General features: G+C 42.9%; 1 protein-coding gene across 3 annotated transcripts; it reads right to left on the bottom strand.

Annotated features, from left to right (window-relative positions):
* Positions 1-2,595: 2,595 nt before the first annotated feature.
* RBL2 (RB transcriptional corepressor like 2) lies at positions 2,596-27,635 on the bottom strand. Of its 3 annotated transcripts, none has more exons than XR_005831063.1 (23): positions 27,335-27,635; positions 25,528-25,658; positions 24,109-24,309; positions 21,524-21,588; positions 17,174-17,302; positions 16,115-16,275; positions 15,954-16,018; positions 15,026-15,212; positions 13,628-13,794; positions 12,892-13,001; positions 11,887-11,990; positions 11,391-11,528; positions 10,737-10,901; positions 10,084-10,195; positions 9,203-9,475; positions 8,453-8,727; positions 7,697-7,873; positions 7,485-7,556; positions 6,999-7,116; positions 5,706-5,908; positions 5,096-5,260; positions 4,085-4,316; positions 2,596-4,022 (listed from the first exon to the last, which is right to left on the bottom strand). XR_005831063.1 is itself a non-coding variant. In XM_040614942.1 (23 exons), the coding sequence occupies exons 1-22, from the start codon at positions 27,530-27,532 to the stop codon at positions 4,146-4,148; spliced, it is 3,387 nt and encodes a 1,128-aa protein (XP_040470876.1). In that variant the 5' UTR covers positions 27,533-27,635; the 3' UTR covers positions 2,596-3,976; positions 4,127-4,145. The 3 variants fall into 3 exon arrangements, 2 of the variants coding, with proteins under 2 accessions (XP_040470876.1, XP_040470877.1); XM_040614942.1 differs by having other exon boundaries at positions 2,596-3,976; positions 4,127-4,316; XM_040614943.1 differs by having other exon boundaries at positions 2,596-3,818; positions 4,127-4,316.
* Between the last annotated feature and the right edge of the window lie 243 nt (positions 27,636-27,878).

Raw genomic sequence — 27,878 nt, 5'->3', positions numbered from 1 at the left:
GCCGCCGAGGTCCCTCCGCTGCTTTTGGGTATCTCGGCAGCTCTCACCGGAGCTGCGCCCTGCCCCTCGTGGCGCCGGGAAGGGTTTGGGCCCCAGGCGGCTCCATCCAGCCTGGCCTTCCCCAGGCTTGGTGCCGGCGGGCGGGTGTGCGGCACAGCACAGGGCAGCGCTGGCGGCTGCTGCTGTCCTGGGCTTCAATCAAACAGCTTCTGGGAGCTGCTTGACAGCTAGCTTAATATTTGGAAAATGTTTCTTTGGTTGCTCTCTTACCTTTTTCTTGATTCTCATGCAGCTGATTCACTGCTTAAAAAATAACGATGATGATAATCCTTCATAGTGTTCCTGGGTTTTCTTATTTGCATTTCAGGGAACAGATTTCTGCTAATCCTAAATATGCGTTTGTTCAGTTCCAGTCCATGCTCCGTGTCACGTGCGGCTGGTTGTTAACCTTTCTAACAAACATATGGCCTTAGTCGAGCACGGCCCTGCTGTGGAGCAGCTTGCTTTCAGTGGTCCCTTGCTGCCGGGGAAGTCTCTAGAACGGGGTACAGCACCAAGTGGCTTTAACGCAGTGTTCGACACGTAAACAGCCGTGAGAGAAGCAGCCAGCTGCTCTGTAACCCGGTACAAGGGCGAGGAGGTGGCTCCGTGCCGCACACCTCAGCTGGTGGTCCCTTCGGTGTGGCGTTCAAGCCCCCACCAGCCGGTGCCCTTGGGACACCTGGCAGGTTATGCGGAATTGTGAGTGCCTTGGCATGGCCCGGTGCCTCTTCCGAGTCGGGGATAGAAAACGGCGATGGAGGAGGCGCTGGGAAGGCTGAGCGGGTGTTGCCGGGGCAGTGGTGCTGAGGTGTGGGCATTGCTTTGTTCCAAGGAAGGTGTCTGGGAGACGTTTCTGCGCTAACGCTTCCCGGGAAGGCTGAGGGCGAAATGTAAACGCTTCGGTGCAGGGCTCTGGGTGTGGGGCGGGACATGGGCATCGCGCTGTGCCCGAGCACCGGGTCCCAGCTGGGTGGGGAGGCACAGCTGGGCTGAACTGCAATGAGATAGCTTTTTTTTTAGTAATTATTCAGAAGCCTCTGTATTAAATCACTGACTTGGGAACTTCCTAAGCCACTTCGGTGAGGGGCTTGCACAGAATTTTAATCCCTTCCAGTCTTGGGGTGCTCTCCCACGCGAGCAGCAGCAGGGCTCGGTTCGGTGTTCCTGCCCGCCCCCGCGGTGCTGGGGGGCTTCAATACGAGGCAACGCCTGGGGAGCATCACCCGCGGCGGGCTCGGAGATGTGGCAGCTGCTGTTTCCCTTTGGTTGCTGCTGGGGTTTAGGAAACACGGCAGTCTGCAAAAACAGGGAGAAGGGAGAGCGCTCGGGTGGCGCAATAAAAATGAGGGTTGGTCAAGTAAGTTTTATCTTTGAGCTGCCACAGGCCTCTCGGTCTGGTGAGCAGTTGGATTGCTCTAAGGTAGAGCCATGCTAATAGCAGTTTGACATTTTTTTCTTTAGAGAATGTGGAAGTTTGTTTAGAAAGAATAATCCAAATAATATATTTTTTTTAATAGACTGAGAAAGGGGAGAGAAGGCAATGTCTTCCTGCAGTTGGATTTGTGTGTTAAAAGAAGCTGTTCCAGCAGCAAGGTAGGGAGGTGAGCACTGAAGCAATAGCACTGCAATCGGAGCTTTTTCTCCTGGCGTGATCGTACGGGTGTATCATTGAATGAACAACTGCGATGAGGTCCCTGCCAGGGGGTTGTTAAGGGTGGTTCTGATGCTATCTCTGCAATTCTGAACTCCAGAAAGAATATTTCAGAAACTGTAACTTGTGCTAGCAGGCCTCAACAGCTGCGTGTGTCCTTGGCCTGGGTGGTTGCTGCAGGTCCCTTCCAACCAAATGACTCTACTAAATCTTGAAGGAAATATTGTGAAGCTACTTCAGTTGTTTTTTTTTTAATAATAATAATGTTTCCATACTAGAGTTATTTTCCTTTGGAGTGCTTCTGTTGAAGTAGCTTTTTTTGTTTCACAGCGTAACACCCTGTGCTGCTGTTACAGCTGAGGGTTACTGAACTATTTGTTTTCAGAAAGGGACAGAAGCAACAGAAGCTGCTGATGCTCAGTGCCACCAGGTGATGACACAGATGACATCCGCAGGTACTGAGAGGTAATGGTGCAGCACGTGGCCACCGGCAGCCACAGCCCTCACAACTTGATGAAGAATTTTTAGAAATTCCTCTCCCGTAGTTCGAAGGTGAGGGTGTGGGCTGGTGCACAGGACAGTAATTCTCCTTCCACTGGAGCGCAGCGCAGTGCAGCCAGGCGGCCGGCCAGCCCCCTGCGGCTCCCCTGTGCCGTGGGAGGAAACGCCACGGCTGAACTGGGACAAGAGAAAATCCTTCCCTTGTGTGACTAATAAGCATTATTATTTTATTATTATTTTTTAAACCATTAATTGCAATGTTTGACTGAAGTTTTTCTGCCTGTATACTCCACCTATATATATGATAGTTCTGTTAATTTGTATTTTTGCACATTTAGCATTTGAGAACTACAGGCTCTCTTCAGCTTTGCACACACGCTGCTTTTTTTCACGTAAGATTGTGAGTTTATAAGTTCTTTATTGAAAAATACACTCGCAATATTTTCATACAAAGTAACGTAAATGGTACAGAGTAACAAGAATTGTCTGACAATTTCATAAATATTTTTACAGAGACATCTACACAATTTCTTGACTTCAGCCTTTTTGTTACGCAGGTAAGAACAAAAGATGCTTTTATGTTGCATGAATTGAATTGACAGTAGAATTAAATCCTAAGTTTTCCAATAATTCGGAGGAGCAGGAATGACTAAAAACACAGAGCTTTTAACTTCTGTTTCCTTATATAAGCTTCTGGGAATCCACGTGTGCTACGTTTTCCGTTAACGCCACCGGTGTTCCCCACTGTGTCACTGAAGCCGTAAGCTGCCCTGCTGTACCAGGTGTTAGTATGTTTAATGCTTTCCTATTAAGTCTGGTATTTTGGAACTATTTTATAAGACAACTATAGTAATATACGTGCCGCTTCCTTATCCTGGTAGCGGGGAGAGATTTCTCCCAGGCTGCCTTATTTAGTCCACTAAAAAAAACAAACCCAACCCCCTGAAAGCCCTGTCCTTTAAAAACAAAGTAAAAAGCTACATAAATGTTTTAAGAGCTGGACCCCACCATCCCGCTGCTGAGTGAGGTGGCCAGTTCCTGACTCTCAAGAAAAGCGCGCTGCAGGAACGTTACAAGTATATAAAATTCCTCGGAAAAAGCCGACGTCCCTAGCATCCTGCATTCCTTACTGCAAAGGCACCGCGTTACAATGAAACCTTAATGCCATTTGCTGAAGAGGGGAGCTATGGGATGTCAATTTGAAAATAAATACAAAAATCAAATTGCTTCAATACAGAAAAGACAGCTGAAGTCAGCCTTTGGAAAAAAAAAAATCACATTTAGAAAGTGCCATTGCAAATATACAGCAAAACTACTCTGCCTTACACGTGGTGCTTCACAGCCCTACCAAAGTGCCACCTTTGAACGTGAGTTCACTTGAAAACATTGCACAGCTAAAACCAAGGCGTCACAAAGCTACCTACGTCTGTACAGGGCGCCCCAGCAGGGGAGCAGAATGACATGATGGGTTGCAGGGGCACACGAAACATCCTGGATAGGGAAAGGATCCATTTGGCCAGCTTCCTTCGGGGCTGGGAAAGGTTATTCCCATCTTCCCTTCCCAAGCAGAACTGGACTTTGCTGGAATATTACCTGTAAGTCATTGTTTTTGTGGAGGTGGTTACTGTTAAAAAAAAAAAAAAAAAAAGACACCACTGCAGCTTGGTGCAGCGCTGCCACGTCTGGCACGTGAGTAACTTCCTAGTCCAAAGGTGAGTGCGACGGGGGAGCCCCGACACAAGCAGCGCGAGTTGACGGGTTAGAGCAAGTGGCTGCCAATACCTGTCGCAGGGTGGGAAGCTGGGTTAGGGGTGCGACCGCTGAGCTCCTTGGCCCCTTGCGGCAGGCAGAGCCTGGAGGCGGGCACGGCAGCCAGGGCAGGCCGGGCTCCTCGGCACGCTCTGCCCGGGCTGAGCAGCAGCGAGGGAGTACCTGTGTGGGGGCACCGGGCTCAGTGGGACCCGCGGTCATTGGCTACGTCTTGTAGTCGTCTTAACAGAGCCGTGTGATTCTCCTGACAGATGCGCTTAGCTGGTGCTTCGGTACCATCTTCTAAGAGGATGCCTCTCTTCTTGGTCGGAGTTTCTCCGGTTCTAACCATGCTGTTAATTTCCTTTAGCCTCTGGAGGGAGAAAGGGGGGGGGAAGCAGAATTACCTCTCGTTGTTATGATGACCAAAACATAAAGTGAGCGTTGGTTAGTTGTGTTACAGCGGGATCACGCAGGCTTTGTTCCTGGCGATCTGTGCTGTACAAGGCGCTGCCTGTGACAGACCAACCGTTTCAATCCCCGTACTGCTCGTTCCAGAGCTAGGGTACGCCAGCCCGGCTGGAGCTCAAGCGAGCCGCTTGTTCCAGCACACGGAGCCGAACGGCCCCCTCCTGCCGCAGGAACGACCGCTGCCCGCCCCCGCAGGCGCCGCCACTGCCATCTAGAGTGAAGATTCCTACTTCATTCCTGGTGACCAGAGGTGACAGGACCCAGCCTGTTACGTATCCACCTGGTAAGTCCTTTTGTGTTAAGAGCCACTTGGGGGACTCTTTCCCCCACTGGGTAGATAAGAGCATGTGACTGTATTTAACGTTCTCCCTGAGCGGTCGCCACGCCACGTAACTCACCTGTTACCTGAAGGCAAAGGGTGCCATGGCTGCGCCTCCCCAGTCGTTCACGTGGATCAGCGCAAAGAGTAACTTTTAAAAGTACACAAGTACCTTGGACACCTAATTGCTTTACAACTTCTCAGAGGCCTGAACTGACAGTTTGAAGAGTGTCAGGTGAAAAAGTACAGGTTAAACAGTGTCAACAGAAAGGTGTGTTGCACCACCTTCTCCAATTTCACTACCAAAAAGAAAATAGCGAAGTAAGGATTTATAAAAGCAAACTAAACCCCTGCGGTCTCACCTTAGATGGGCTGCTGCTGAAATAATAGAATATTTTCTCTCGAGGAGAGAGAGTAGACTCGTTTTTGTGTGGTGAGATGTAGACGGGGTGATTCTGGGACAGCTGTATTCTGCGAGGGGAGCCAATCCTCACAAAGGGGTAGGGCGAGAGCGGAGGAGAATCGGTCTGCGCGAGAGAAAATGAAAATCACGTGATGGTCGGTACCTGATCTCGGGTGTTCCTGCAGTAAGGCTTTAGTGAGTTGGTTCCCTTAAACACAGTTTAGTGTTTTTCTGCTGGTGCCATACCATCCGTTTTTTAGAACGGATGCAAGTTTTGTCATGTTCTTAGGCCAGATTAGTATTTTCTTAATTTACTTTTCTGACCCTGTCTGAGGCTGGCAGTTGATACCGCTCGGTGCTGCCTATTTCATCCAGGAGGAAACGGCAAATTGGCATTGAAAATACTTGGTGTTTTAGCAGCACAGTCTGCCCTTGAGGTGAAATTACTGTCGTAAAAATATAACCCTTTGAATTTGCTTACGGTGAGGTGAGCTCAGAGTATTTTACTGCACATACATTACAAAAAACCCCAAACGAATTACTAATGAAAAGCACGGAATTGAACTTACTGCATTTGAAGTATACTTCAGGGCAAATTCTTTAATCTGCTCGATATAGATGTTGTTGTAGAATTGTATAAGATCCCCGCGCTCTTCCTCCTCTGTGTCACTGTTGGCACCTGTCAGCCGGGTCGGGGTGGGGGGAGCGCTGTTGGGGTGCGGTACGGGCAGGGTGCTGCTGGAGCGCATCACTGGGCTGGAGTCCCTGCTGGCTGCAGAGAGGAGCGCAATCCCTCTGTTACGCGGCACAGCCGCCTGACGCGCCCCGTCACCTCACCCCCAGGCACGCAGCCGCGCCGGAGTCCTGAACCGCAGCAGTGACCGCGAGCCCGGTGTCAGTGTCAGCGACGCTAATTCTGTTCCCTTAGCATCTTCCCTTACAAAAAAGCAGTCTGGTGTTGGAGACCAACCACCTGCTCTGCAGGTGTACAGAAATGTGTTTGATTGCTAACCTCTGCCTGGATAAACTGCAAGTGGCTTTTCTGCATAAGCTGAGTTTCGTCACGATATAAGCAGAGCTGAAACTCCATTTTCCAGGCATTTGTGCTATACTTCCAGGAGCTGGTCTCACTTGGTGCCAGCTGGCACAGCCTCGGCTAGGGAACGGTAGTCTTTTTCAGCTAGTAGTAGAAATACTTGGCTTAGTAATACTTCCTGCTGGTTTAATGTGGGAAGTTGCAAAATAGATATAATTATTTCCTCCCCTCCCTGCCACCTCTCTGTGACAGAAAACATCAATAGCTACAGTTTATACTGCCGTCTATTTAAGTAAAGTGGGGGTAGGAGTATACAGCATCACTTACGTGCTTTCCTGTATAAATGTTATTTCAAGGAAAATGTGTCTGTTCAAATACCAGGGAAAGAATCTTCAGGGATGTCAGAGATGCCACAACAGCTGCTGCGGGTGGCTGGGCTGCTGCGGCTCTGCCCTCAGCCAGCTACTCTAAAGGAAACTGCTGCAGCCGCAGGAAATAAAAGCGGCCGAACGCGGGCTAGCACTCATTTTCTTGCGTTCTACAAAGACACCTGCTTTGGCGAACAAACTGAACTCGGGGAGTCGAGGCCAGCTGTTACGGTAAACTCTTGATGTAAGCACATGTCGTGGATTCAAAACTGTCAATGTGGGTGTAATACTAAGCTTGAGTTGTAGCAACTTTTAAATGTTAACGATATATTCCTAATTGGGTCCAAGTTTACCAAAGAAGGAACTGTTTGGGGTGGGGTGACGTAAAATCCCACTCTTATACACACTGCTTTGGAAATGGAATTAAAACCAAACATCTGGGATGTGGAATCACTCACTTCTTTCTTTGTTTCTTTCTTTACTTCTGTCTGTAGGCGAGTTCTGCTGGCTATTGCTGTCACTGCTGCCAGAGCGGCACCGGCGTCTCCTGCCTTTTATCAGGACACTCCGATACACCTGCGGGGAAAAGAGGAGCGTGGCAAAGGCAGGATGACTAGATACGCAGTTACATAGTCTGGAAAGAACAGGCTGCGTCGCATTATCTCCCTTTTAGAAACTTATTCCTTCTTGCAGAAAATACAGCCTCCTAACGGGCGTATTATCCAATAGGCACTGCCTCCTTAGGTTCTAAGTAAAGATCTTTTCTGTTGTAGCTATGGTTTAGCATACAAAGCTTTCACTGGTGCAGGATTTTGGAGGAGAATGGCTTGCAGGCTGCATTTATTTAATAGTAAAGGTTACTTCAAGAAGTGATCCGTTCCTGAAATAGAACCAAGGCATTTAATAAACCAGCTACCACATCGCGTAACGCCAGCTGTACTTACATGGCTCTTGGCTTGCGGTTGTGTCCGATAGCAGCGCATAATGTTCTGAAACGATCTGTCCTCCTTAGTAACCTAAGAGGAGATGAACAGGACAGGTTCGTAGCGTCTTTGTGGTTTGCTGTCTGGGGTATTTTTGAGGAATTGTAGTCTTTGGAATACTAAGTCTTAAAGTTTTGGGGTTTTTTTGCTTGTTTTCTTTATTCACGCCTTACCTTAGCCATGACATAGATGGCACACATCAGCAGCTGATCCAAATGTCTGTCCATCATGATTTCAGGGCAGTGCACCAAGGAATACTCGAAACACGTCCAGATCTTTTTCCGCAGGTCGTCGGATACATCGAGCTTGACGCAGAGATCCCTCAGACGAACGCTAGCTAAATGATACACCTGTGGAAATGGAAGCTGTGCTGAGGGCCGCAGCCGTCCTGCTTTTCTTACCCAGCTAAAGAGTAGCTCAGCCTCACACACCCTGTGGAACTCGTGCAAATGAGAAGCCAAAAGAAGAGTCACTAAATATAACTTTTTGGCTTACAAGACGCAGACATTCTGGGTACCAGTATCGATGCTAAGAACAACATTTGGTTGAAACTTAGGAATGCTGAGCTGTCCTGCCCCCAGGAAGGGCACTGCACAGCCTAGAGAAACCATAGTATCTCAAAGGTGAATTTCTTCCTTTTAAAGAGCCTTAAAGAAAACTGACACCTTCGAGTACCTGCTGGCCAAGAACATAATCTACGTCACAGCTAGTGATGCAGTAGCTGAGGTGACGGGACTCCTTTTGCTAGCGAGAAGGTGCCTGCGTAAGAAAACTACTCCTCAGGTAGGTGTGTGAATAGACAAAGGGCATAGATGAGCTCTGAAATGGAACACACTCTCAGTACTACTAATATAAGCATATCATTTAAAAATCACTGAAGGCTTACTGAAATACAAACTAAGCAAAGCACAAATTAGACCAAAAAGTACCTTTCTAAAGAAGAGTGACAGTGAGCCCATCTTCCGAGGCCTGACGGATGTGGCAGTGGTAAATTGCTGGGTTTGTCTTTGCTCTCCGGGCGAGATCTGCTGCACCGTTAGCTGGCCGGGTAGCTGCAGCGTCGCCCCGCTCATCGGGGGGTTCAGGGTCCCAGCAAGCGCCTGGGCACTGAGAGGCTGGATGGGACCAGAGACAGCTTGAGGCTGCGTACCTACGTTCACTTGCACTGGGAAGAAAGTTATTCCTCCATTTTCATTGGCAATACCTGTAGTTTAAGAAAAAAAGAGAGTCCAAAATAAGAGCAGGTTGGGGTGGTTTAATTTTGTTTGGTTTTTCAAGTAATTCAGTAATTCTTTTACTAGTTGCTTATAACTTCATATATAATACACTAAATATAATTGTTTCATTAAAATACTCTGAATATTCCACATAAGGAGATAAGAAGATAATGAAATTGGACTAAGTTTTTCATGCTAATACAACTTTTATCCTGTGCCAGTTGAGAAAGGAAGGCTTACTGAAATAACGTTTTTTTATAAAATAGACATTGGCGGTCAGAAGCTCCTGGGTTCTGTCTCTAAATTCTGCCCACTTAGTCAATTTTTCCCCACTATGAATCCTTAAGCATACTACTTTTTTTCCCCCCTCCACTGGCGGACTGTTCCCCCCTCTCCCCCTTACTGTGTCCTAATACTGTGATGGGAACAAGTCGAATAATTCGGCTGTGGTTTTTCTCTCACCTTGTACTGGTATTGTCACAGTTTGCCCATTGTTGGCTGTGACGGTGGCAGTGGCCACTGTAACCAGCGTCTGGCCGGGCACTGGAGTCACGGACATTGCTTCGGGATTCATGTTCTGCACTGGCACTGTGTTTACCACGGGCTGTTGGGAAACTCTTACTGGAGTTCCACTGTCAGAGTTGTTGTCGTTGTCAACAAACAGTCTTCTCCTTGTAGGATTGGCGGCAGGAGAGCTGTATCTGTCATACAGGGTAGTTGGAGAGGACGATAGGCCTGTGGATGAAAACACACACCCCCCTCTGTGGAGTTGGCTCTTGTTGTATAATCCCTTATTAGACAAATATGTGACAGAAATCTAATGAGAAACAAACTCTGTCCTGCAAAGCTCTTCAGGAAATATTTTTTTTAAATTCCTTATGTCTACATTTGTGGCTTACAGAGTGTTTTTAGAGGCAACTTAATCTCAAGTCATGCTTTGTTTAATACTTTTCTAACCTAAACATATTATGTTTCACTTTTCCAGAAGAAAATAGTTTGAGACTTCACATAACTAAATATACAGTGGAACTTCTACTCTGGTATAACAGCAAAGCAACCTGTTCAAGTGCTACCTATTAGAGCATAAGTAGTGCATAAATAAATAGCATATATGTATATATTATATAATGTTCACATAGCTAACTGTTCTGATACGGTGTTTTCGGGTGGTTAAGACAAATGCACTCAGTATTTTGTTCACACTGAAACAATATGTGACTTGCAATGGAAATACCATTTATGAACGTGTTTGCAATGAACTGTACGTTGACGTTAAAGCAGCCTCCTTGCTGTGCACGACTTAGACCACAGCTTTAATTTTTAAATCTACGAAGCTGTCTCACCTTTTCCTAGGCCTCCAGTCTCAGCACGAACCTCATTTATTCGTCTTGGTGTCAATGGTGAACCGACAACACTGTTCCCAGCAGATCTCTCAAAATACTGAGGTGGCATTACCTAAAATAGTTATACTCCTGTTAGAGTGGCTGTATCACACATGGACTACATAACAAATTTCTAAAAGCTTCTGTACTGCAAATTTTGAACAGTGAAACAGTATGGGGGGGGGGGGGGACATAAAAATAGGAATGCTGAAAAACTTACAATAAACCTAACTAAAACTTTGTTGTGACTGTACTACTCCAGAAGATACAGTACTGTAATAATCTTTCTGTGCCTACAATTAAAAGTCTGGACTTTTTACCACATTTCTGCCTGTCTAGTAATTTTTTCACATGTGAGTGAGTGGTTCAGCCGTCCCAGTTTGGCCATAGTAAATGGATGTAAATGCAGGGTGAAAATAATCTCAGCTGGATCCCCCCATAGAGATGTCCCCAGACAGACCGGAGCACACTTCGTCTACTGTTTGCACTGGTTAGGTTGCAGGGTGAAACTGAAATCTGGACAGCTGCAGCCTCTCTTTCAGGGGGTAACATCTGCTCTCTCCCCTCCTCTCCGAATAGAAAAAACTAGGTAAAACACTGCAAAAAGTCCTCACCTCTTCACAAGTAGGAACTTTGTTTTCATTCTCTCTGATTCTGTCCCACAGTATGGATTCCTGTTTCCATGCCATACTTTCTAAGATCTGCTCTTCAATATGATTAAGGTGTTTTACCACTTCCCGACAAAGGCCGTCCTCTGCTCTGATGAAAACCTCAATTACCTGTAAGGCAGATAATGATGAACCACATAACGTACTTGTTTCATATATTTCTTACAAAAAGATCTCATTTTAATTCCCGATATTCAAGGAAAAGAGATGATGAGAAATACTAAGGCTGCATTACTGTGACTCAGTCAGTCAGATGGTATCTCGAAGATGGGATTTGTATCTTTCTAAACAAGCAAACATGTCAGGCAGTGTTGCGGAACAGTTGCAACAACAGCTCATGATAAAATGATAAAGCACTAGTTTCTATATAGATACTTGGACACTGCTCCTGCGTTAAACCGCTATTTTGATTTTTAAAATGCCCAAGGCACACCCTGGAATGACAGACACCTGGGTAGTATTTTTTCAGTACAAAGAGGGGCAAAGCTGAGCATGAAGGGGTAACGTGCCAGTTAACGTCTAGGCAAGGAGATGACCTAACACAAGTCAACAGAGCACCCAGGGCTTAATAAGCATTTCTAGCTGTCAAACACTTTTTACCTTATAAAAATGATAAACTGGAATGTCAAATATTTCAGTGATGAATGGGAAGTTTCCAGGTGGTTTATATGTAAAGGTAATTATCTCGAGGCAGCATGCCAGCAGAGATCTGTGAAACACGTCTTGCTCCAGGATTGCCTGCAAGAGAGGTGCAAATTTTAATGCTTAATTTACAGTAACTATAGAACAATGAAATGCTTTCTGTTCTGCAGCAACAGCAAGATTGTCAAGTTTATAAAAAGAGACGTTATCTTGCAAGACACAGAAGAGAATCCAAAAGGAGCCATCTTTAGTCATTAAAAATCTCACATGTCTTTATGTCTGGAAACACAAATTATTTCTTGTACACTTTCCTGTTCCATTCAGGTGTACTTACAAGCTATTTTTCAGAGATTTACCCTCCTGTTAAATAGCTGTCTAGTCTGCTTTACAACTGGTTTCCTTTTTTGTAGGTCCACCTTTAAAAATCAGGTACAATTTGATGACTTGTCCTTACAGATAAGTCAGCATCTCCCAGTCTCCTCCTCTCCTGCTCAATGACTGACTCCAAGACCTTGTAGTACAGCACCTCAGCACGACGAAAATGCTTACTGGCAACATCTGCAGGAATTATAAATAGAAGCAATATTGTGATGTAGGATAAAATAATTATATTCTTATCTTAAGCTATAGAAATACAGCAATTCAGTAGCTTGTGTGGATTTCCATGCTGCTGCGGCTACAATACTGTCAGGACTAAACCAATTAGTCCTAGGTTAAGTTGGGAATCCTTCTCCCTTGCTGCACTGACTTGTGAATGCAGAGCAGAATAACTTACTACTGAACCCAGATTTTGAGGAAAACACCACCTATAAGAACAATCCTTAACATTGCCATAATATAATGTATGTATTTCAAGTTCAGAAAACACATTGAGAAGTTATGCCTCTGTGGAACCAACTTGCACTGTGCAACAGAAAACACAGAAGCAACCATGCTGACAAGAACAGAGTAAAGCCTTATTAAGAAACAAGAAGGTCAAGAGCATCTTCCTTATTTTCAATCCCTCTTCACACACTTTCAACAACTTTGCAAATAATACTTTGTGTTTACACTGGCAGGATTTTAATATCCATACTAATCCACCCTTGTATGTAAGCCAAAATTGCTGCAGGATTTTTAAAGACTAGAGTTAGTCAGGTTTTTCATGCCAGAAATCCATGCCACCACTATTGTATTGGAGAGACAAAGCAGTGCCCTTAACAGTGCTTTTCATTTCAGCTCTGTAGAACTCAAAGTATCATCAAATTCCAGTGATTAAAGCTAAGGCTGATTATAAAACAGTATGCAGCGTTGAAACTTGCCATGTCTTAAGAATACAGGAGAAGACAAAATAGAAGAAACGCTTGTGCCAGAGCATAACCTGTAAGTAAAACTGTAAGTTAATTACAAGTTAATCGCAGAAGAGCAATGCGTTTACAGGCATTTTAATTCTTTTCTGTATAAGTAAAATGTTTCCCACCTTTGGAAAAATTACTGAATTCTCCTTCAGACTGCACGCTCTGGCAGTACACTTCATGCATTTCTTTTACTCTATTCGCAATAGATTGAGAAGGATCCCTGGAACATGCCCTGTAAATAAAAACTAAACATTGACAACATACTCTTCCTACCAAGACAAAACCCAAAATCCCACAGCTATTTTCATAATATGATGAAAGCGTGAAACTGTAAAAATATTGCATAGCAACCCCCCCCGTATGTGCCCACCTGTACACGCACTGTAAAATGTCCATAGCATATTGTTATTGTATCCATTGCAGTAAATATGCATATCTTTTTGTGACAAGGGGTAAATACTTCAACACCATTTTCCACATGATACAAAAAGTGTTTTAAAATATATTGTACCTGAAACAACGTTTATCTGCATGGAGAATAAATTTTATTTTGCATCTCCTGCAGTATGGAGTGATTTGCTAGGTAGGAAGAAAAAAAGTCTTGAAAGTTTTGTATTAGCAGTTTGCTGTCAGAGCAGCTCAGAACCGCTTGTTCTTACAGTCATCAACGTCTTAAGGACAAATGTATCTGAATAAAGAGAACAAAATCTTTCCAAATTTAAATGTCTCGCTGGGTCCTATTTTATTCCAGAACTTCAAGACTGACTCACATTTTAAATTACACTGGTTAGCATTAATGGTTGTTATTAAAACTATTTAAAAAATAGAATTATTTGATTAGCTGGACATCAAACTTACCTGAGTATTTGCTCCAGGTTTTCACTGGGGGCATTTTTCAGTCCTGCCAGCATCGTATGAAGGCGGCTCAAACTGTACGTTGCTATGGAAACAGGTGTCACATATGGGTTGCTCTCTTTAATATACTTGCGGCCAGTCAGTGGGGTTGTAATCCTAAGTGATTTGGACTAAAAAAAACCCAAAAAATAAGCATACAAGTGTACGCTGTTATAAAACCGAGATACAGGTCGCAACCTAGAAGTGTCAAGCTGTAGATTTCTTACCCTGTGTTATGATATAGGCCTGGAAAAACTGGCTAGGAATCAATCAGCGCAAACAAACAACAACAAAAAGTTAATAGCCAGCAATGAAAGATTTCTCCTTGTCACTTGGCTGTTTCTATAAACTGAGATGATGTGACCTCACACAAACGCAGATACTGGGAGTGAGGTGGGAAACAACTAGGCCAACCTGAAAAAACGCCAAAGCCCCCAGCAGCCCCCCCCGTCCCCTGAGCACCAAAGACAGCTGTAGCTCACAGGAGAAGCATACTGAGCCAGGGTTCCCTTTCAGCAGGTGCAACTCCTGACGTGAGAAGGCCTCCTGATTAGCATTTTAATTCATTTGCATCAGATCAAGCCATCACATCAAAATAATTTAACATCAAGGATGCTCCTTCAATTAGTGTACAAGGAAAACCACTGCATCTTCTAATTATCTAACCACACAATTACTTAACCAAGAAACTCTTCCCTTATTTCAACAACTACATTACATTTTGCAGTCTTTTCACCATGAAGTCTAGCTCCCAATGCTCCTCCCATTGCCCCCCCCCCACGTGTGTTTTACTTCTGTGCCCATACCCTGCCAGGGAAGAGGGCTCCCCAGCCCTGCCGGGACGCCCCGAGCACAGACAGCACAAGCACTGCAGCTGCCAGCCGCTGTGTTAGGGGCCACACGTTTCATCGCTACAGAAACCTACAGGAGTTACACACCCAGAACTACACCAGCAAAACTTCGTGGTTGATTATTTCTTTAAATAGATCAGAAGAAAAGAATTAACTCTTTGCACTGATGTTGCAAATAAGGTTACTGTGATCTTTTCTCTCCAGAGTGTTGAAAGCCATCAACCAATTCTCACACCGGAAAGAACTCACGTTAACTATCTCAGTGACCTAGACTTTTTACCCCTTTGCTCCCTGTCATCTAATAGTGCTAATACAGCTTATATCCCTCTTTTATTTGCCTGCCTTGTGTCCTTCCTCCCTTAAGACATCTTTTACATCTTCAGGAACGTTTTGACATTCTGTACTCATAGGCATACATGTAATTTCTAGTAGCTGCTTCTCCTCGTCGGACACAGACCAGCTCAACTTATTCTCCATATAGAAACAGCAACACAGACCACGTCATACTCACCCTGTCAAAGTGCTGCTGCAAATTATGCTTCACCTGTACTCTTTCAGCTGTTTCCATTCCTGAAGTTGTGTTTAAGCACCTTGTGAGCGTTCCAATTTCTTCATCTGCATCCTCCCCGAGAAATATTCGCTCATCCAGATTTCCTACCGACAACACATACTCCTCGTAGGCCTTGTTGATGGCTTTGCTACAGCAGAAAGGAAAAGGCAGATACAAACCCCTCTGTATTTAGACAGTGCTTTGTTCACTTGGTTATTACCCAACACAGTTCTGGCCTGCTGGATGTCTACTTCAGAACTTCCTTTAACCCTGAATTAAGCATTGGAGTGCCTTTAAAATTTACAGTATCTCAAACGTGACAGTGGCAAGAAGGTTATTTTCCCATTATGCCTGATGGCTTGCCACTTAGTATAGCTGCACGAGGAACACAATAAAACATTGAGAATTTGTATTTGGCTGGAAACTCCTCCAAATATACACAGCACCACATCACCATAAACTCTGCTTACCATTTTCATACTATTTCAAAGAAAGTCCTACTCATAAGCATCTCTGGGTTTATACAGAAAAAAATACCACAAAACCCATTTTTTCCCTCCCACTTCAAACTCATTCAGTGTGCTCCCACATCTTTTAAATACAAACACTTTGAGCTATATAATAAAAAACACAACTGAGGCAACATAGAAACATAGGAATAAAAGCAGACATCGAGTAACACCCTCCCGAGGAATCACTCCTCGTTCAAATACAGGTCAGACCATACCACCTCAAAAAGAAGGGACTGAAACACAACATAACATGTAAACTTTAACAAATACGCAAGTCAGCTAGCTACTATTACTGTTAAGATACAAATAATAATGCAAGTGCAATTGTATTAGAGAGGGATGCTAATGCAAACCAAAGCACAAATACAGTGACTCACAAACTATCTCCAAAGTTCCCAGGGTCTAGAAATCCAGTCAGATTTTCATCTTTTCCTTTTAAAAGCTGCAAGGCAGATAAGAACAAAGGATGGACTTGTCAGTTCTTAAAAAGATAATGAGTAAGAAGAACTTTTTCTACATTACAAATTTAGGAACCAACCTTTTTGTCAAAAAGTTTCCGAATATATGGCTTCCAAAAATGTTCCTTTATGCCTTTTGCTTCTAAAACTAATCCATAATGTAATGAACACAGTTTTTCAATGATGCAGGGAGGATCAGAGGATACTTTATAATCCTTACTATGAAAGTCTTCAGGTAAACCTATAATTAAAAATACTGTATTATTCTATTTTGCAAATCCATATCCTGTTTTCTTACTAAACTTAAATTCTATGCTGTGTAGTCTAGTTAGTGTGAAGTTAAAATAGGAAACTAATTCGTTTCCTTGAATTAATTATTAATTATATAATGCCTACTCAATTTGATAATGTTCTCGAAAGTCAATTTTTAGTCAGAGATTAAAAAAAAGTTAGATACCGAGTACTAAAAATTAAAAATGTAAATTCTAATTAAAAAAATAGATCAAACTTGTGAACCAAAAGATTTATTCAAATAGATCTGAGCTAATGGTCCCGGTTCACATCCAAACCACTACAAAGTAAACGCGAATACTGTACAGCACTGAGAATGAAGTATAAGCCTGGAAAGTATTACATCAGAAATTCAACGGAAACTTCTTACCATTCATTTGCATTTGTGGTTATCAAGCCAACCTACACTTCCATTCTTTTCAGAAAAAGAAAAGCAGCGATCCAGAAATGAGAGGAACAACCAGCTTGCCACTCTTGTATTCAAGCACTGGGTCTTCCCAAGCTGCTGCCTCACGGGAACTCTCCAGTCTGACTGCAGTAATGACTGCATCATGAGGCACTCTGACACTGCCATCTCATCAACTGAAATTCTTACTCTGGAACTTTCTTCTATGGTATTTCCATTGTAAATTAAATTCTTGACTTACTATATTATTGACAAAATTCGGTAGTCTGTTATGACATACTACATTAATATAAATCTGTGTGGCCAGATACGCAAAATATTAATTCCCACATATTTCAAAGCAATTATTATTCGACTTGCTCTCTGCCACACAGATTCATACTAGCTTCAATAGACTTAGAAGTTCTTGCAGGCTTTGCATAGAGAGTTTTTTCCAGCATACCTTTAAAATTAGGGTTCAGAAGTTCTTTACGGTTAGGACACTGGAGAGCATTTCCATACACTAGATCCAAAGCACATAACAAGAGGTGGTAGGAATTGACCAAGTCATCACTGATCATAGGAAAATTACCTTCAATATTAAAAAGACATACAACATTTAATTAAAATTCACATAGATTTAATATTCTTTTAACCAAGAAATTGTTGATATTTGTATTACGATCAACAATGGAGTCTTGGAAATACAGACTGGTGACTATAAATATCTGGATAGAAATGCAGGTAGTAAACCAGACACACACTTAATAAAATATAGCAAATATAATAGGAAAATATGTTTTCAGAAACGGCGGCAATTGTGCAGGAACTCAAATATATTGTGCTGTTTTGAAAACAAACCTTACCAAAATGTTGATAAACATGATACTGCAGACTCCCTCATGCACAGTAATCTGATTAATCAGCGAATAAATAACTTGAAGCAGTATAAACTGTATAACGCAAACTGCCTCAAGGAAGAAAAATTTGGTACCATAACTCTGGCAACATGAGCCCCACTGCCTGGCAGCGCTACGTCCTTCACAGATTCTTACTCCATCTGCCTGAAGCAGAACGTTATGCTAAAGGCGTGTTAAGGGGGAAGAATGGGTTCTGACTGAGACTTTCCCTTTCCCCAATTTTGCATCACTGTGAAGTGTTGCAAACAATTTTAACATTAGCTAGGCTAGACCCAAGCGTTCAGATGTCGCAGAACAAGAAAGCACCACCCCCTCCGTCAGTCCCTGCCCTATTCTCCAGAATAAATCTATATTCAATGCCAAGTCAGGAGGTCATTTTTCTTTACCAATCTTTTGTTTACAAAAAATGTTGTTGGGGGCATGCTCATTATAAACAGTAATAAATTTAACTTTATATCTCTTGTGCTTTACAAAAAGAGTTAAAACGGCTGCCTCTGATCTGGTTTACAATGTAGCAAGTATTTTTTTATTTATCATCTTCCTGTAGAAAAGAATCCCTGTAACCTCTTCACTCTTATTATTACCTTTCACAAAGATCATATTCAGCTTCATTAGTCTTTTTACTGAACTCATTTAGGTTTATGATACTCCTTTAGAGGAACAGCCATAACTAAAAAGAGTCTGGTAAAATAAACTGAACCATTAATTAAAACCATAAATCACAATTCCATGAATTTCTATGCACAGCATGATTTTCTATTACTCTTTCAATACTAATAACTCTTCTACTCTCTTTTTTTTTTTTTTTCCTCCTCTCTTTTCAGGTAAGCTCCAAACCACTTAGCTGAACCCATATGAAGAACAGTTTTAAATCCTTGAAGAAATGTAACACACAGTAATAAAATCACTTAGAACACATCAAAATGTATATACGATTAAAAGATTTTTTTCTGAATTACGCTGTTACTTTTCTACTAGTAACATACTATTTCATTCAAATTTATATTCAATTTTCTGATTCCATGTCTGTTAAAAGAGAAATAATTGCAATGCACATATCTGGATCTATTTAGAACAATGAAGCCTACATGAAATTTGAATTACCTGTACACATTTATCAGTTATCTGCAAGTCATTAAACATTCACAGCAAAGCAATGAAAGCTAAATACAATAGCAAAATGTTAATAAATCAGAATCTTCAAGAAGTAACTCTTGTAATATAGCTTCATTTTCATAACCCTGAACTCCAGAGCATGGCAATTGTTACTGTCAGCCGTCAAAAATAAATCCAATTTTACAATACCAGTAGTTTCATACAAATAATTTGTCAATGACATTTCAAACAATAGCTTACTACTCCCTTTCACAGCCTTTTACTAAACAATTAAAAAAACAGTTATCACAGTGCAGCGTAATTTTTTTCCATTTCCATTTTAAAGAAAGACAAAAGTCAAGGTAAAGAATTTAAATAGAAATTTTTAAAAACAGTACCTAAGAAATGCAGTATTGCTAAACAAAGTCACTGTCTTACTTTGCAGCGCATACCAAAGGCACGAACAAGACCTGTACTTTCTGCCTTTGTGAAACTGAACGCAATGATCTTCAGGCTTGCAGAAATATCAGAGACAAGCCTGAACTTGCACTGATGTGCGGTTGCCATGATAAGGATTACTGCCAACCCTCTAAACACAGTGAACAACATGAATACTTAAGTGCCTTACATGATCAACATTTAGTTTCCATTTCTGTGCTGCCACACTTGAATAAATGTACCACTAGTCATTTACTAGCTTTACAATTACTGTATGTTTTCCTTTTTTCTTGTCACATTTATTTGGGTACATCATCAACATAGTATTCTGTACAAAGTTAATTTCTATCTGAAACTGCTCGCTAATAAACATGTAGTTAATGATGATGTAGTTCCTCAAAGATATTAACCAATAATTTGGCAATAGGAAGACTCAAAAAGTCCCTCTGCATCTTGTCGACTGTCCAGTGTACCCATAAAAGCAGGGATTTTATAGAATGGAAAAGAAAACCCTGTGATTTTTCAGAATGACCTACTTACTCTCTCAGTTGCCTAACTATGCTAAAGAGGTAAAGTCCTGACTGACTAGAAATAAAGTACAGGACCAACTCTCACCCGGACTCAGTGGAATACGAATAGATATTTCATACTACTTGCGAGCGCTATTCTGGACTAAAAAAAAAAAAAAGAAAAAACCAACAACCATACTGTTTGAGGGTTGTAAGCAACCAACTTGTTTAGGAAAGGTTCCTCTTCCCCAGTGAAGTGGAATTTGCAGCCTATTGGAAAATGGCATCTTCTACACGAGATGCAATGTTCAGTACCGCACTCGTGCAGTACCACACCCCTCTTGATCCTTGCCCAAAGACGTGATGGTGAGGGCCCAAGTAATGTGGCCAGTACCTTTTCCTAAAGGGAGTTGCTGGCAACCCTCTGCAATGTGGTACAGTGTAGAAAGAAAGGCTAATCTGTATTGTGCAAAACAAGTGCCAGATAATTCAATATTGTAACAGTCTACTCTGTCCTATCCTCAAAAGCAGCCAATTAAGGAAATTACAGCACACTGCAGGAATCTTAACACTGATTCACTTCTAAATTGGAAAACAAACACCCCACCACACACCCCAAAACCGAACCAAAACTCCTTTTATCCCTTTCTTTTAGAAACGGAACTGTTAGTTTTCTTCTACTAGAAGTTATGGTATGGACAGATGTAAAATGTCTCTGGAAATTATCGATGGACCTGAACCTACAAAGGCATTCTTTCAGTGAATGTAAATCTTGTCTTTATTTTCCTCAAAACACTCTCTTATACAGAATTCCCAGCGAACACCCATCTAAGCAGCACTTGAATAAAGCCCTAGGTATGCAGAAACTCTTTAAGACACAGGTTTAGTGAGGGAAGACTTCGGACTACATGTGGTATGACCGAACAACTTAGGCCTAAAATAAAGACTTAATCTCGTTCCCTCCTGTGGCTTTTTCTCCATCAGTCATTATCAAGAAAAACTGTGAAATCCTCTACTATTCTTATTAGGTTTAAGGCTGCTATTATGATAAAAGTTGTATATACATTGCAATATATTGTCTGTTCATTGCATTATTTCTACAGAAGCAAACCAACAGAGGATCCCCTCACATCTTCCAAAGGAATCTGAGTCTTCAAGTCAGCCATTTCTGTATATAGTGCTATGTCCCAAAACCAAAAGAAAATCACCCTTGCAAGACAGGCGTGTGCAGACCTATCTAGTAATGCATATAGTTATTTGGTCCAGTTGCCGTGTGCTCATTTTTTAAAAAGGTAGGGGAGCAAACAGGCTATCAAAAGAATTAGAACGCTGCCTGTGATACTAGCAGGAAAGTATACAGATCTAGCATTTTAGGATAAATTTTTAGTAGGTTGTAGAAAAAAAATCATTAAATATTTTCAGTGTTGCTGGAAAGGTAGGAGGAATTCAAATATTCTTTGCTCCCAGTAAACATACATATACACCTTATGTTCATTACAACAACATCTAAATATTAATTCACTAAAATGCTAAGCTAATTTTTCTCCGTTGAATTACAGCATAAAACTTCTCAATACTGGTAACTTTGTAGAAAATGTTCCATATAAAAGCCACCTATTTATTGCATATAAAAGCAAACTGTTTGGTCATATGGCTCACCCTACAAGTGTGGTAAAACAGAGACCTGGGGAAATTAAGACAAAATTCATTACTTCGGGCTGTTCTGAGAAGGCTCCTTCTCCAAAGGCATTTCTTAATTCAGCAATGCTTGCACCTATTCAGTATTCAAGGACTGATGTAATGACTAACAAAACCAGGTTTGCTGGATTTAATCCCTTTCAAATCTCTTACCTTTTGCATGAACAAACAGCACCCAGCAAAACTGGAAAACTTCAGTCACAGTACACGGTTGTCGCCTTTTGGGGAAAAACACAGCAAGATGACACCCAATAAGCTCCATGAATTAAGACCAATAGAACATCACACAACGTTCAATCGTTCCAAAAGAAAATTAAGTGTTATAATAGTGTGGCCAAAATCTTACACCCTTCCAATAAAAACCTCACTAAAACAAGCTGCATGCTGGTTTAGTGCAGGCACAAAGTGGAAGCCCAGTCTCAGCGTGCACGTAATGATTCAAATACCACTACAGCAGATTCCATTAAAAGTAGGCCAAGACTTGAGCAGAAAATCACTTTAAATTTAAATATGGCTCGCCTAAACGTTTCCTTTTAAGACAAAAGTGTGATCTGAGTTCCAAAGAACAGGCAAATATCTGTATTAAAATCTACAGAAAATGTTATTTCTGCTTTTGCTTACAACAAATGGTACATAATATAGTCGACTGAAATAGTTTGAGAACCACAGTTGAAATTCCTTCTTCATAAGCAACCTCAGCAATATAAACATGTGTACAGGTTCCTGGAGGAACACATCACACAGTGTGTGTTTATATTAATATATTCACACAGGCGAAACTTTCAGAACTGTGTGTCATCTATATAATGATGTAAAGCATTTTGTATAGAACTTTATATAGTATAAAGAATTTCAAAATATATTAATCATTTATCAGAACCAAGTTCCTCTGCTTGTCTTAGTTTTAAATACTTTCAAATAAAATAAAACTCATTCATGAGGACCGCTCTTAAATCAAAAGTTTTGCAGCTATTGAGGATTTGTTATTTCTTAATACTATCATGTATAACATACTGGACAGTTTTCCTAAATCTCCTTCCTACTTTCGTATTACTGGCTAGTAAGTTTGGTTTATGTTCTTTGTAACATAATAATAAACATAAATAATAAATAAATAAATAAAGACAGAACAAAAAAACCCACCAAAAAACTCCCCCAGCACTGATTCTTATAGCTTCACAGCATCATTCCTTGTTTCCATATACCATGTTATACCATATCCCTGGAACTGCTATTTCATATATCGCAGCTCATCCCCAGGGCGGCAGAACATTAGAGCAGCAAAGAAAGAAGGTGGCACAGAGATGTTTTGTCCGATATTATCTCATCCCTTCTAGTTTGTTTTTTTTTTTTAAGTGCATTTTTTAATTTAAATTGTAAAATAGGCATGTGAGCCTCAAAACCAAGCAGCATTTGCACAATGTAAATAGTTTTTATCAGGTTTCCTGTTTCTAGAAGCATTGCTTGCTCCATAAGACTGTATTCAGTATTATTTATTTCATCCAGTATTATGTATTTAAGTTGGAAATTATTTCATTAAGGCCTAATTAATTCATGGTGAGGCCATAGTCTTTTCCATTTCTCCAGTAGTTTTATCAGCCTTAACCTTTTATTTTCTTATTCCATCAGGTTATGCTAAGTATGGTATTAAATGTCAAAATTAACCTGCATTTCACCCCCAAATAAGTATCATCTTCCAACTTAAAAATTACTTCACACCTTACCATCCAAGCTAACCAGCTAGAAGGGTTTACTCTAGTTCTAATCATAGAATTATATACACACCATATTTTAATTTCACCATTATATGCAAATATTGATCTCAATACATAACTCTATTCCATCTATAGTCCAATGTGATTTTACTCACCTTTTGCATTCTCCAACAAAATTACTTAGGAACAATCCTGTCTTTTATTATAGATTCAAACACCTTAATGCCACTAAGTGATGCTAAGTGAATCTAAGAAGAAAATCACTAAGAATCACTAAGAAGAAAAAAAAGCCAAAACCCCCACCTAGAAATAGCCTGTAAATGCTAGAAAAAGAAAATAATAAAACCAAAACAAACAAACAAACCAACCAAACCAAAAACCCCTCAATATAAAAGCAACCAAAAAAACACAGTTCACAGCAGCAAAGACTAAAGAAATAATGAAAGCGAACAAATCAGTCTCTACTAACTACCAGGAGAAATGACAAGCCAGGCTAAGTGCTGGCACAAACAGATGAAATCTTGTTAAGATCAAAATAACCAGAAAAAAATGCTAGCACTAATTTCCACAGCACCTCTACTATGACCAGCAACAAAGAAACAAAGCTTCTACAGTAAAGTAAAATATCCAGAAGATCTGCATTGATGAAGAAGACTATGGGAATGAGTAGGCAGTGAAACAGACCGAGTTGTTCTATGAGCTATTGAGGCTATACAGATCATATAAAGATCAAATTCTTCCAGCCTTTCTCAGCTTAGAAACACTGATGCAAACTGATTTTATTCCCCCCCCCCAAATCATAGAAACTTAGCAGCTGTGGGATTTCCTGCACCTTGTCATATCTGACAAACTGAAAAAAAAACGATTCAAAAATTACTGTGAGCCGGGACACAGACCAATTCCGATATTATAAATAACGGCTATGAAAATACAGTCAAAAATACAACTAAAACAACCAGTGACTTTGTTATATTTTTGTAACAGAAATGCTCTAAAATCAGGCTGGAAGTAACAAGAACGTACCTCTGTTTTCTTCCTCTCTGTTGACGAGGTTGATCTTCTTGAGGATATCTGAAAATGTCCTGAAATATGGGCTCGTACTTCTTAAAAATTACTGCGGAAACTGTAAAGTTTCTCTCTAATCTCTCAGTTCGTTCTCTGAATTGGGACGGTAGATTTGCCATGTCTTCCCACTTTTTCATCTTGTTAAAAAACTCGATCAAACTGAAAATACCAAATGGGTTAGATGTGAAAAGCTTTTTTTCCTGCAGAAATACACATTCTCAACAAAAGTGCAATTTCTACTTCCCAAGGTACTGACTGATAAAAAGTTGGTATTGCAAACATGACAGTGTACCCTCAGCTAGTCCTTCACCCATAACCCATGAACTCAGACAGCTCACAGAATATTTATAAAAATATCTATAAAAATATAAAAATATAAATCCTCGGCTGATGACCATGTCAACTATATATTCACAGTTCCAGCTTTTTCTCAAAGACATAATCAACTCCAACAGATTAAAAACAGATTTCCCTCATTTTTTTGAAGAATTCATTAACTTAAATAAAACAAACTCTGAATTCTACAATGCTAAAAAGATTCTACAAAGTATGAATAAACCCTAAGTTTCAGTAAATTTCACTCCATTAATCTGGCTTTCATTTATTTTTCACTCTTTTTTTTTCTACACCTACTTTTTCAGTCTTACTAGTCTTTGATGGCCCAGATCACAGAAACAATTTATCCACATTCAGTTTGCTGAATTTCTGATTCAGGGGGAAAAAAACATTAAGTTTTTAAAGGAACACTTTTGCATTGTTTAAACCGATAGCAGTGCTCCAACACTAAAGGAGATAGGGAGAAAAAGTACATAACAACATTCCCCCTCCAAATCTACTAAATTGTTACAAAACAATCAGATTGCTAATAAATAAAGTCAACTGTTTTAGGAAGCTGCTCTTCTCGTTTTGTAGATATAAATATTTGATACAAACTTGTTTGTCAGATTCTGACACCACTGCAATTTCATAAAGCAAGTAAAACGTCAGTCTTCTTGAAAAAACAAAAAAAAGAGAAGAGATAAATTGTGTGCCTATTTTCACAGTCAATTAAAAAAGGTTTCTCATGCGAGAAGTTCACACTTTGTACACTCTTCAAAAATAGGCTATTACTCAGGGACCAGTTTCTTTCTCCTTTGAGACAGGGAATCAATCTCCAATTTTGAAAACCAGTGTTTCTGCAACACAGTAATGACCAAATGAAAGTGTCTTACTTGTGTGGCAACGAGCTCTAACACAAAGATTCCAGTGATATATATTCTGTCTTTAAAAGCAGGAAACTAGAAAGACATTTAGCCTGTGTTCTCAGTTTCTAAATTTCATAAGCTGATAAGCAGTCTTTGAAATTTTGTAAGTGTGTAAAAATTAGCAAAAAGTTACCTTTGTTCTGAACAGCGCAAAATTCTGGTTAAAGATACGTAATTTCCCTCAGCTGTCCCTCTGCTCACAGTTGGAATTGCTTTTCTGCAAGCCACGTACAAGGCACACGCTAGCCAGTGCAGATCATTTCCCTGTGAATTAAAACATCAGGCATCTAAAAAGAGTTCATGGAAAACACCCTTTCCAGCTATGCACCTACCATGGGGGGGTGTGTGTGTGTGTGGAAAGGACCAGAACTGCATCCTAAACAAATCAATTTCAACCAGTGACAAAGTTGATACCTTGTTTCAAAGTTCTCTTTAACTACTTTGTGTTTTTAACTACAGGGAAAAACAAGGGCTTAAACAGATACTTAATACTGAACCGTGTCAATGCTACAATTACATAGTTACTAGTTACCTTCGTCAATTTCACACTTGACCCAAAGTTTAACAATATATTTTCAGTGTTGCTCTTCTCCCGTAATAAGGTTTGAACTGCTGCTCTTCTCCTGTAACGTTTTGTACTGCCTTGGCCTTCAAAAAAATATTATTAAAAGCTCCAGTTCCTTGCTGTCAGAACATTTTTCTGCCGTGAACAGGCAGGGGGAACGGAAAAATGTAGTTTCCGTTTTTCTCCGTATTGCACACCACCACCATTCCCCGGTCTGGTACTTAAGAGAGAAATTAAGTCCAACGAAACCCTTTCGAATCATACTCTCCGTCTTCGGTTTAAAAACGCATATGTTTTAATGGGAAAAAGACAGTTAAAAAACCGGGGCACAGAAGGCTGAATTCGATGCCGTGGGTTTCTCGGGCTATGCGGTGTCACAGGGCCAGACGAGCAGAGGCTTTTAGCAAAAGGGAAGTTTTCTTTCTGAGCTTCCCAGCCCCTTCCCGACGGTGAGGCAGCGTGACAGAGGTGCCCGCAGGCAGAACAGCTCCCTCGGGCCGAGCACACGGCCCGGGCACGGCAGGGCTAACCGCTCCCGGTGTGCCAGCGGCCCGGCTGCGGCAAGGGGAGCCCCGCAACGCCCCGAACAGCCCCCGGGGGCCGAAGGCGGGCCGCCACCCTCCGCGCCACCTTTACGTTTAAAACGCCACCCGGTAAAAGGCATCTCCCAAACAAAACTGCGTCACGTCATGTCACCGCTTTAAAGAACGATGTTACCAACCCCGCCCGCCTTCGCCCGCCTGCGAAGTTTTGCGCCGCGGTCGCGCAAAACCCCGTTGGTTCTAATTGAGCCGAGAGCACCTAAGCGGGCAGGGGGCGGCCGCGGTAACCCCCACCGGGAGCCCCGCACCGCGCCCGGCAGCTGCACCGCTGGAAGCAGAAGCGCCACAGCCGTACGATCGCGTTTGTTTTTAACGCCTTTTTACTGCTACGGCCGGGAATGGTGGTTGTTCTGGCTTTCCCCCCGCCCCAGAGCCGGGCAGCACGGCCAGCCGGCAGCGCCCGGGCCCGCGGCAGCCCCGCTCCCCGGCGGGCATGGGGGCCGCTCACGGCGGCGGCGCCGGGGGAACGTCCCTCCGCGGCGCCTCCCGCGGCTGAGGCGCGGCCCCGACCGGGGGCTGGCGGGCCGGGGGCTGGCGGGCCGGGGCCAGCTCTGCGTGGGCGGAGCAGACGGGAACGTGCCCCCTCTCGGTTGCGAGCGAAGGCCCGGGCGGTGTGAGGGAGCGGCCGTTGCGCCTCAAGAACCGTCCCCTTCCCTCCCCCCGCTTAACTCTCTCCCTCCCGCTGCGCTGACCGACCAGGGCCGCTCACCTTGGCGCGGCCGATCCCCCCGCCCCGCCGCCGCAGCGCGACCGCCAGCCCCGGCGCCCCTCACCACCAGGGTGTAGTTGCGCTTCATGCTCTGGTAACTGAGCCAGGCCTCGGAGCGAGCTCGCTCGTCCATGTTGAGGCTGCTGCAGAGCTCCTCGTAGCGCTGCCGGGTGTCCCCCTCCTCGGCCGGCGGGGAGGGGGCGGTGGCGGGGGTCGCGCCCCCGGCCCCCGGCTCGGCCTCGTCCTCCTCCTCGCCCGGCATGCCGCACCCCGGCGCTAGGGGGCAGCGCCGCCCCGCCGCACACCGCGCTTGCGCCGCTGCCCCTCGGCCTCGCGACGCGCATTCGAATCCAAACACCCCGGCGCCGGGCCCCGCCCCCGCCCCCCGCCGCGCCCTCTCATTGGGCGACGGGAGAACGCCCGCCCCGCCCGCGCCCTCGCTGCGCGCAGGCCCAGCGCGCCCCCCACCGACGCCACGGCCCGCCCCGCCGGGCACGCACTGCGCCCTGCTCCCGGCATGCAGCGCGGCCGCCCCTCAGCGCACGCGTCACGGCGGCCCGCGCCCCGCCCCGGCGACCCACCGCCCCGAGGGGCCTGACACGGAGCGG

This window comes from Falco naumanni, chromosome 15, assembly GCF_017639655.2.
Source record: "Falco naumanni isolate bFalNau1 chromosome 15, bFalNau1.pat, whole genome shotgun sequence".
NCBI lineage: Eukaryota > Metazoa > Chordata > Aves > Falconiformes > Falconidae > Falco > Falco naumanni.
Note: the sequence above shows the minus strand (reverse complement) of the source record. Positions and strands in the feature narration are given on the sequence as shown.

Excerpts from the sequence above, each read along its gene's own strand:
- RBL2 (XM_040614942.1), bottom strand. The coding sequence starts at position 27,532 with ATGCCGGGCGAGGAGGAGGACGAGGCCGAGCCGGGGGCCGGGGGCGCG. Across the intron at positions 24,310-25,527 it reads TTGCGCTGTTCAGAACAAAG|TTTGATCGAGTTTTTTAACA; the intron begins GTAACTTTTTGC and ends TGGTATTTTCAG. Across the intron at positions 17,303-21,523 it reads GCTGTTTGTTCATGCAAAAG|GTAATTTTCCTATGATCAGT; the intron begins GTAAGAGATTTG and ends TTAATATTGAAG.